Source organism: Dipodomys spectabilis, unplaced genomic scaffold, assembly GCF_019054845.1.
Source record: "Dipodomys spectabilis isolate Male_0828 unplaced genomic scaffold, ASM1905484v1 ptg000145l, whole genome shotgun sequence".
NCBI classification, from domain to species: domain Eukaryota; kingdom Metazoa; phylum Chordata; class Mammalia; order Rodentia; family Heteromyidae; genus Dipodomys; species Dipodomys spectabilis.
Window position 1 is genome coordinate 26,757,801 of NW_024870822.1, and position 10,859 is coordinate 26,768,659.

Here is a 10,859-nt window from a genome sequence, read left to right on the forward strand (position 1 = left end):
GAAATTTCAAACATTCCCTTAAATCTTCTCTTTTCCTCAGTCTTTACCAGATTTTCCCTTAAGGTTTCATTCATAGCAATACAAGCTTTCCTAACTTATGCCTGCTCCATTATCTAATTCAAAAGTAATCTCTATACATTTTTAAGTTTCTGTTATAGCAAACATAAACTGATATTGCTCTGGTATCAGCTTCTGTCATAGTCCATTTTAGATTGCCATCACAGAATGCCTAGAGTTTATCTGACAGCACAAAAGTCAAATATCAGGTTTCCAGCTTCCTCAAGCTGGAAACTAAACTTTCTCTGTTATAGCAGCACTAATCTCACTCATAAGATCAGAGATCTCATGGCCTAGTCACCTTTTAAAAGTATCACAACCATATCTGGTGCCAGTGGATCACATCTAAAATCCCAGCTACTTAGAAGGCTGAGATCTGAGGATCATAGTTCAAAGTCAGCCCAGGCAGGAAAGTCTTATCTCCAATTAACACAAAAAAGCTGGAAATGGAGCAGTGGCTCAAGTGGTAGAGCACTAGCCTTAAGCACAAAAGCTCAGGGCAGAGTCCAGGCTCATAGTTCAAGCCCCAGGACCAACACCAAAATTAATATTATACAAGAGTGATTAAGTTTAAACATGAGTTCCGGAGAGGACAAATAACAGGTTGGATAACTAGTATATCAATCCAATAAAGGCACAATAAAAGCAAAATCAAAGAGAGAGGTTGCACATATTAGAAAAAGAAGTGAGATTAAACAGAGATTTTAAGAGAGTGAATGGGAAGTCTGGGACACGATTTAGATGGTAGACTGTGTGCCTAACAGACACAAGTACAAATTCACAGTTTAAAAAAATGTAAAGTAGGGGCTGGGAAGGTGGCTCAGTGGTAAAGCGCTTGCCTTGCATGCAGGAGGCCCTGGGTTCGATTCCTCAGCACCACATAAGCAAAAAGAAAAAAACCGGAAGTGGCGCTGTGGCTCAAGTGGTAGAGCACTAGCCTTGAGCTGAAGAGCTGAGGGACAGCACCCAGGCCCAGAGTTCAGGCCCCACGACCGGACCCAAAAAAAAAAATGTAAAGTAAATGTCAGTTGCCAGTGGCTCCAGCCTGTAATCCCAGGTACTCAGGAGGCTGAGATCTAAGGACAGAAGTTTGAAGCCAGGCAGGCAAATAAATCTAAGAGACCCTTATCTCTAATTAGCCAACAAAAGGCTAGAAGTAGTAGAGAGTATCAAGTAGTAGAGAGCTAGCCTTGAGGGAAAAAGCTAAGAGAGAGTGAGAGGCCATGAGTTCAAGCCCCACTACTCACACAAGAAAAGATATAGATATATAGAGAGAGATATAGATATATATAAACAATATAAAAATACATAAACTAAATTTGTACTTAAGAAGAAAAGATAAATATGGCACTCATCATGAATAATATATGGTAAATAATACCATTCAGGACAGGAATTAAAGGATAAAAGGATATTTGACTACTATATGAAGTTGAAACATAGGAAATCTTATTTTACTGGCTGTCCCAAAGGCAGTGAAGCAGGGAGAGGGCCCATAACATTGATGAAGTACTGGATATAGGCGATTATTTGGGCTTTCACAAGAGTGAGTGATATCAGTAAATAAGACATGGTTTAAGTCAAAGAAAGACATAAAACTAGTAAAAGATGAAGAGTAAGAATTGAGTGCCATAAACAAGATTAGTAGTGCATAATAAACATCTAAACATAATAAACAGCTAATAAACATAAAAGACTTGCAAGATGCACAGAGAGCCAAGTATTGTGGCATATGACTAAAGTCAAGCTCTTAGTAGACTTGAAACAGGAGAATCTCACATTTAAGGCTAGCTTGGTCTACATAGTACATAGCAAGTTTCAAACAACCTGGGCTACACAGTGAGATCCTGCCTCAAAAAAGGAAGAAGAAAATCAGTGTGTGAAATTCATGCCTGTAATCCTAGCTACTCAGGAGGCTGAGATCTGAGAATCGTGGTTCAAAGACAACCATGAGACTCGTTATCTCCAATTAATCACCAGAAAACCAGAAGTGGTGCTGTGGCTCAAAGTGGTAGATTGTGAGCCTTTGGTAAAAAAAAAAAAAAAAGCTCAGGGACAGCTCATAGGTCCTGAGTTCAAGCCCCACAACCAAAAGAAGAAGAGGAGGAGGAGGACAAGGATGAGGAGGAGGGGAGTGGGGAGAAATACAAATGGAACCAATCAACACAGGCATTACAGAAACAAACAGAGAAAATATAATCAATTGATAGTAACACTTATTTTAAAAATAAGCATCAGCCTAGGAAATCATGGACATTATCAAATGCCATCCCTCAGGTTAATGTGAGTCTCCATACAATTGATTCTGTGTAAGAGGTAGTGCAAACATCAAGGTAAATTATAATTCATTCTAGTAACTAAAAAAGCAAGACAATTCACGTTGCAAACATTCACAATAACATCTTGTACAAATACACAAAAAAACTGTTTAAAATATAAGTTGATATATCAACTCTACAATAACAATAAAATTTAAAATAAATTTTAAAAATTTAAATGAACAGAAACACTGTTTTATATTTATATATAGATATATAAATATATCTATATATAAAACACAACATGTGTGTGTGTGTTGAAAAAACTAAAAGAGAAAATGAGGAAGACTTGAAGACTTGCATCATCATTAAATTCACCTTTTGGCCATGCAGTTGACACTTCTGGTTAGCACACCATCAGGCTAACTGAGGATCTGTTTTTCAGAGCCATGACCACAACAGAGAACAGCCCTGAGGATCCTCTGCTCAGAGAAAAAAGGAAGGGAGATCTCCAAGTGATGCTGACCAAAGTGGGACTTCCTGTTGAATACTGGTTGCCAAAGCTGCAGGAAGATCTTGGTGTGACCTGTACCCAGTCCTTACAATACTTAAAAGAAAAAGACCTCCAGAAGCTGAAATCCCAGGTGCAGCATTCATGGGAGAAAAAGGCCCTGGAGAAGCTGTTTGACCTAACACAATTAAATACTATATTGGACTTACAAGAGTCATCATCAATGCAAATGATTCAGAAAAGGCAGAAACAGGCAGAACAGACACTGCAGGAGCTGAAGGACTTGCTGACAGAAGGGAGGGGCAGACAGGAAGAGATAGTAGAGAGAAAAGAAGTCGAGCTGAGGCAAGTAATGGAGATACCTGAAGAATATTGGCCATTGCCTGAAGATTCCCTACAAGAAGTCATAGAAAATATGCAGAAACAACTCCATCTCATGGACCAGACAATGAACCACAGGCAAAATCTCCCAGATAGAGACCTGGTAAGAAGGGCATCTGGAGGGCTGGCCCTGCAGGGAATATATAAAACCAGTCACCAAAATGGCCTAATCCAGAAGAGAGAAGAGCTACTCAGTGTCCCCAAGGAGTTTTCACTCTTTGGACCTGAGCAGGGGACATGGATGGAAACAAAGGAATTTTCATCTTCTGAAGAAGAATCCATGTTCTCCCAGACTATAGAGAAGCTAGCCTTCAGCTTATCTGCCTCAGCCAAGGGTGGAGGTTGGGGATTTAGCTTAGAAGCTGGAATAGATCAAAGCAAACATTCAGAATCCAAGGAAAACAAACATTCGTATTCTGAACATTCTTATTTCTGCTCATCCAAGTTCTGCTACCTCCCCCTGGCCTCCTGCCACTTTCCCACAGATCAACTCCAGCTCTCCACACCTGCTCTCCAGGAACTGAAAAGCATTGAAGAACTCTTGGGCCAAACTACAAACTCAGACAAGATGTCATTACTGAGACACAGAACTGAAAAATTCTTCCACAGATTTGGCTCTCATGCTAACCAGGGTCCGGTGCACTTAGGAGGAATCTACTGGTGGAAGGCCACTACAGAGGATTTCCAGAGTGAGCAACTAACTGAAGTGAAGAAGGAGGCAGAAGAGATCCTGGAAATTTACATAAAGGGCAGCTACAGTGGCTTTGGAGTAAAAGTTTCTCCATGTATGAATGTGTCAGCTCCACATTCAAAAATAGCCTCTCGGAGCAAAGGTCTTCAAAACCTCCAAACCACAATCCAATTATCAGTGGCCCAGATAGGTGGCCCACCAGTAACAGATGGATTTGTCCAGTGGAAAGCTGGCCTTGTTACTAGCAACCAAACCTGGCATGTCATTGACCGAGGGCTTCACCTGGTGCCCATTTGGGACATCATCCTCTCCAACCACACAAGTGATTTTAAGGATCCTCTTCAAGTAGCTATCTGCCTGAAGGACAATTACATTGCTCTGAGTGGACTCACTGCCAAGATCCAGGATGGAGAGGAATTACTGAGCACTGGGAAGGAAGCTCGGGCTTTCCTAGAGGATATAAAGTCCTGGGAGGTATCTGATCCTGAAGAGCAGCTTAAACAACTGACAGATTTCATGCAACTGATGAGCCATAAAATGGAAAATTATGACATTTGGATTAACATATGCCTTACAGATTGGGATCTGCAGAATTTTCTAGTAAACACTGTTAACTTTTGCAAAAACTCATCCTTGCATAATACTAAATTTATTAAATCTCAGTTGTGCAGTCTTTTGGATCCTCACATCTACAAAGTGACAAACTTTCCTCAGGCTCATTCCATCATGCAGTGGATCTACCAGTCAGAGGCAGACCCAGAGCATGTCAACATCACCCAATTCTCTCAATTCATCAAAATCTTAAGAGAAATCCAGAATAACCTCATGGAAATGAATGTCAAATCTGAGTCCACTGAAATAGTGGAAGAAGCTCAAAGAAAGGCCACTTATGAAGTCAGCATGGCTCTCAGCTGCTTCTTGAATTACCTCAAAAAAACAGAGCAGACAGACATAGAATTCTTGCTTCTTTCTATTGCAGCTGGTGCAGGCTACCAAGTAATAAACAATACTTTTCAGTGTCTCCTGGGGTATGATGAGTTAAACTTCCTACTAGATGAAACGCAGTGCACCCTAAATAAATACCAAGAGCTCAAAAATATTTGCGATTACAGAGCTCAAGCATTCCTGGTGCTCACTAGTCTAACAGCCACAGCTGGAGTTGCAGCCATTTCTCCAAAAGAAAAAATACAAAGAATGTCACTAATGAGGCATCACATGGAACAATCATTGTCTAATGAAGTTGTACATGTCCTAACCAAACTTGGAGCAGAATATGATTGGGAAAACCTAGAAAAAGACTTGAAATTACTCATTGATGGTGATTATGAAGCCACTATCTCTTCTTTGCAAATGGACAATGTGAAAAGACAATTGCAAAGTCTCTTCCATGGAAAGAAGCAATCTTATGAACAATATAATGATATAAATGACAAATGCAAGGTAATAGAAAATGCATCTTTCTTAGATTTACTCAATCGGCTAGGCCTAGAACATTACTACCCAAAAAAGATGAGCAGAGCTAACTTTCATCTTATCTATAAAACCTCAATGTACAACACCCAGCCCAAATCTGAACAGGAACTTCCCTTCTATTTTCTGCAGAAGCTACTGATGTTAGATTATGGGTTAAGGCACATGGTCTTCATAGAAGATAGAAACACAGAGCACCAAGTCTATCAAAGTGTTTCAAATGAGGAAAGTGAAGCTTTCGATCCTTATGAGGACTCACCTGAAGATAGCCAAAGTGTCACTAGTGCTTCAGCCACTAAGTCTAGGCCACATATTAACCCAATGGATATTCAAATGGCCATTTTTCACTGTGCAGATGATCTTGCCAGACAATATATTTTGGCCAAACTGTCCATTTGTCAGTTTGCTCTCCCCCTTGTGGTGCCTAATCCTTGCACTTCTGAAATTGAATTCTCTCTCTGGTCTCTCAGTCAAATTAGGAAAAGTTTGCAACAAGCAAAAAAATCACAAGGGAAGAAGAACAGTTATAAGAATCAGCAGATATATCAGGTCTCTAACCCCATTGTGTCCTTCATTAGAGTTGGAAATGGCCTCTCTGCCTCCAAATCTCAGATCATGAACTGTCTTCTCAGTAAACGTAAACACAATGTGTTTTTTCACCGACATTGCAGAGGAAGTAGCAAAAACTGTCTCTTGATGGGGGGTGTAGTGGAAATCTGCTGGTTCTGTCCTGGCGGGGAGGAAGAAGACAGATTTGAAAACTGTGTGGCCTTCACTAATCTTCATGGAGATGCAAAGGAACATAAGAGACAACTCACCTTCCTGCAGGAGGTTTCTTCTCTCTTTGTGATCCTCATGTCAGCTTCTGATGACAATAAAGAAAACCAAAAAGTAGTCCGTGATCTGTGCCAGTCATCAAAACCTGTGATCTGCTTACTGGATGACAGAGAGAAAATCATGACCAATAATTCTGGGAGAAGAGTAAGAATTGGCATCAGAAACAGAAACGAGGCAGAATTAACAGAAGAGCTCATAGTGGCAATCAGACATTTGCTAGAACTCTCCAACACTGCTCTCAGCTTAGAGAAGTGTTCTTTGATTGCTCATAAACAAGGTTTCCTTGTGGATGAATACCAGAGAGATTGCAAGGAAGCCAAAGAAAAGGCACAGACTATCATGGCCCTCCTGGGAGAAACAAAATTATCTCAGATAAAGGAAAACTTACTACCTCTTCAGGGACAGCTGTGGCACCTTTGGTGTAAGAAAGACAAAGAATTCTATCATCTGAGAGAAAAAGGAAATCGAAGTATCGAACAACATAAGAGTGAGATTGAGACAGATAAACAAATAATACGGTGTCAGCAGTTGGAGAAAGCCTTTCCTCTCAATGACTTAATGCGATCTTTCCTTGAAATTCTTCAAGAACATTCAGAAACTCATACCAAACTCTACTTCTTGCAGTGGCTGAGTGTGTTCTTGGAAAACCTCACAGCAGAACACTTGGAAAAACTACGTGAACACCAAAGATCTTTGTGGTCACAAGTACAAACTGAAAAACAAAAGACACAAAAGAGTAATTCCCTGCAACTCTGGAAAAATCAAATAGAAGCCATCTCCATAGAGATTCAAGACTGTACCTTGGGTATTGAGCAACTTCTCAGAGAAGTTGGCCAGATCTATGAAGCCCTGGAAGAAACTTCTTCTACAGGAGACACTCTTTTCCTCTCTCTTCCTCAAATTGCTGCAGACCTGATGGTATCTGGAGTTCCCATTGAGCTGATGGATGGGGATGCCTCTTATGTGCCTCTCAAGTGGGTGTCAGCTGTGTTTGACAAGGTCTCTGAGAAACTTGGAGACCCACGCATTTTTGTTCTCTCTATCCTCGGTCTGCAGAGCTCAGGGAAGTCCACCTTGCTCAATGCCCTTTTTGGGCTACAATTCAGTGTCAGCGCAGGCAGGTGTACTAGGGGGGCCTACATGCAACTCCTGAAGGTGGAGGAGAACTTTACAGAAGAACTTGGCTTTGACTTTGTGCTGGTTATAGACACAGAAGGACTTCGGGCCCCAGAACTCAACAACAAATCTCAAAACTGGGACAATGAGTTGGCCACCTTTGTCATTGGACTTGGAAACTTGACCATCATCAATATTTTTGGAGAGAATCCATCAGAGATGCAGGATATATTACAAATAGCTGTCCAAGCCTTTCTGAGGATGAAGAAAGTCAAAATCTCCCCAAGTTGTCTCTTTGTCCATCAAAATGTGGGAGATGTTACCGTTGAAGATCAAACCATGGAAGGACGAAGATGTCTAGAGTGCAGACTAGATGAAATGGCCATAACAGCTGCTGAACAAGAAGAATGCTCAGACATAACTCACTTCAGTGATGTCATTAAGTTTGATGTCAATACTCATGTCTACTATTTTGCTCACCTCTGGGATGGCAATCCTCCAATGGCCCCTCCCAATCCTCGCTACAGCCACAATGTCCAAGAACTGAAAAGTAGAATTCTTTTGACTGCAGAACAAGAATCCAGGGGAAGCATCATGAAGATATCACATGTGAAATCCCGAGTTCAAGATTTGTGGAGAGCCCTGATAAATGAGAACTTTATTTTCAGTTTCAGGAACACCCGAGAGGTCATGGCCATGAGCAAATTGGAAACCATGTACAACCATTGGACCTGGGAGCTGAGGAGTCATGTGCTTGACCTGCAGAATCAGTTGAACAATCAGATTCAGAATGGAAAGATTCAGACACTCCAAACAGGCTTATGTGAGGCTCCGGTTACAGAAAAATACACAGCAATCAAGCAAGAACTTGAAAAATATTTCAGTGAAGAACCCGACAGTGAAATACTGATTCAATGGAAAGCAAATTTTGAAAATAAGCTAATAATGCTTAAAGAGGCACTTATTTTAGACAGCAAAAGGAAAGCCAAGGAACTTATGCAGTTTAAAAAAAATCAAGAAAGATTACACAAGAACAAAACATGCTATGATAATGAAGTACGTGAAAGAAGCCAAAAGTTGGCCTTAACCATAAAGGGTAAAGAATTAAGTGAGGAAGAGTTACATGAGAAATTCAACCAACTTTGGAAAAAATGGGTTTATGATGTGTCTTCAGATCTTCCTCAAATCATGGAGCCTGATATTGATATAGATTCTGAAAATATCCTTTGGGAGTATTTCCAAAAAGAGATAAACATGGTGGACATACTAAGGAGTAATTGTGAAGAGAAGTTTCAAATCAATTATGATGAACATGTCAAAATGAGTAAAAAATGTAACTTCATGACAAGGACATTAAAAGCTTGTGATAGAGAATCCATTAATATAACCACTGACCACATTATTTCAAGATTTAATGAAACTGTTAACAACATTCGTAAGCAACAAAGTGATTACAGTGCAAGTTATTTCCATGAAATCCTGAGAATAATAAATGAGGAGGTAAAATCTGCACTCACTGGGGGAAGATATACTTTTACAAGTAAATACAACATTGACTTATCTTTGTGTTTGTTCCAAAGAGCATCAAAAATCTTTAAGGACATGCATCGGGCCTTCAAGGCAGCAAATGATCCTATGAACTATCTGGAAAGCAAAAAAGATGATTTCTTCATGAGTTTTAAGATCTCCTGCCAAGGAGCCACCTCCATCACAACATTTGTTGATTTTCTGTGGCACAAGCTCACTCCTGCTATTTCTGCCACAATACAGGGAAAGATGATCATTAAAATAGCAGGAGAGATGCGAGCTACTTGCCCTGCATTCAATGGGAACAGGGCAAACCTAGAGAAACACATTCTCATTTCTCTAGCAGAAGAAGAGAACTTTGATAATTACTGGCAATACCTTCATTACACAAGATCATTTTTTAGCGGCTACATTGAAAACTGTATTAAAAGATATTGTTCAAATGAAGAAGGTGAAAAAATACGAATGTTCTTTAAAATGAGCTTAGATGACATGAAGAATGCCATTCTCTCTGCCATTCATGAGTCCACAGCAGTAGCCAAAGATAAAGGCAGCACTGCATCTGGGTGGTTGGATTTGTTCTGTGATCACCTGGGGAGCAATCTGATCTTTCCACGAAGAGATCTGGTAAATATTGAACACCAGGAGATAAAAGACATTGAGTTTCTCAAAGAAGCCATGAGTTCGGCTTTGAATCCGGCAATGAAGAAAGTAGAAGAGAATTTTTCAAGTCTGCCTATAGATGTAATGGTTCCTGAAATTGAGAAAATTCTGTCTGAACATCTCTGTGGCTGCTGGAAACAATGTCCCTTATGTAATGCAATTTGTACTAACACAATTCCTAATCATGAAGGAGACCACAGTGTTCCCTTCCACCGTCCTCAGGCTGTCAATGGATGGCATAAGCACAAAACAAACCACTTTGTCATTGATTGCTGTACTACTTCAGTGGCAAGTGATCGTTTCATGCTTTTAGGAAATAACCAGGAAATCCCATATAAGAACTATCGACAGGCAGGAGGGGATTATGCCACCTGGAGCATCACCCCAGATTCATCCAGTCAGACATACTGGAAATGGTTCATTTCACACTTCAGATCAAACTTAGAAGAAAAATATCAGAAAAAATTCACAGATACAGGTGAAATTCCTGATGCGTGGGCCAAAATCACAAAACAAGATGTGCTCAATGACCTGAAAAAGTAAATATTTGTTGAATTCATTACTAGATTAATGTAAAGAGCATGGATCAGTCTATTCTTGGGTGGGGGTAATGAGGAGGTTTGAACTCAGAGCTTCATGCTTGCTAGATAGGTGCTCTACTTATTGAGCCATGTCTCCAACTCAGGTAATGTCATCATAAGAGAAGAAATTTTAAGTCATTACAAGCTCCTACAGAAAAACTGGGATGAAAGCTAACTTTTTTCCAGTCCTATGACTTGAACTCAGGGTCTGGGGCATTGTCCCTGAGCCTCTCTGTGCTCAAGGCTAGCACTCTACCACTTGAGCCACAGCACTACTTCTGGCTTTTTCTGTTTCTGTGGTACTGAGAAACTGAACCCAGGGCTACATGCATGCTAGGCAAGGACTCTACCACTAAGCCACCTTCCCAGCACCAAACTCTAGTTTTTAAGTGGAGTTTTTTCACATCTTTTGAAATTCTAAGAAAAAAACTTTTAAGCTTTAAATTTAACATTCACAGAAATTTTGTGATTCTCAAGCATAGCAACATTTAGGTATATTCTGCTCAAGAAAATAATAAACTTGACCTGCAAAATATTTTCACAAATTCAGAAAACATTATCAAGTAAACATGGAAAACATGAGACAAATAATTGGGACTGGGGCATGGCTCTATTGGTAGACTATGTGCAAGGATATAGTTTCAATTGTTAGTACTACAAGAAAGAGAAAGGAAGAAATGAATGTAACTATCATTGTCTTTTTTTCTGGTGTATTAACAGTTCCATAATCATACTATGAAAACAAACTCACAAAGCTTAGGTATTCA

General features: G+C 40.0%; 1 protein-coding gene across 1 annotated transcript; it reads left to right on the forward strand.

The window, feature by feature from the left end:
- Positions 1-2,734: 2,734 nt before the first annotated feature.
- Positions 2,735-10,155, forward strand: LOC122117658 (interferon-induced very large GTPase 1-like). Its single transcript, XM_042691407.1, has one exon. It carries the CDS (start codon positions 2,765-2,767, stop codon positions 10,052-10,054), a length of 7,290 nt encoding a protein of 2,429 aa, XP_042547341.1. The 5' UTR covers positions 2,735-2,764; the 3' UTR covers positions 10,055-10,155.
- Positions 10,156-10,859: the final 704 nt, after the last annotated feature.

What these genes read in the sequence shown, in the direction of transcription:
- LOC122117658 (XM_042691407.1), top strand. Translation starts at nt 2,765, where the DNA reads ATGACCACAACAGAGAACAGCCCTGAGGATCCTCTGCTCAGAGAAAAA.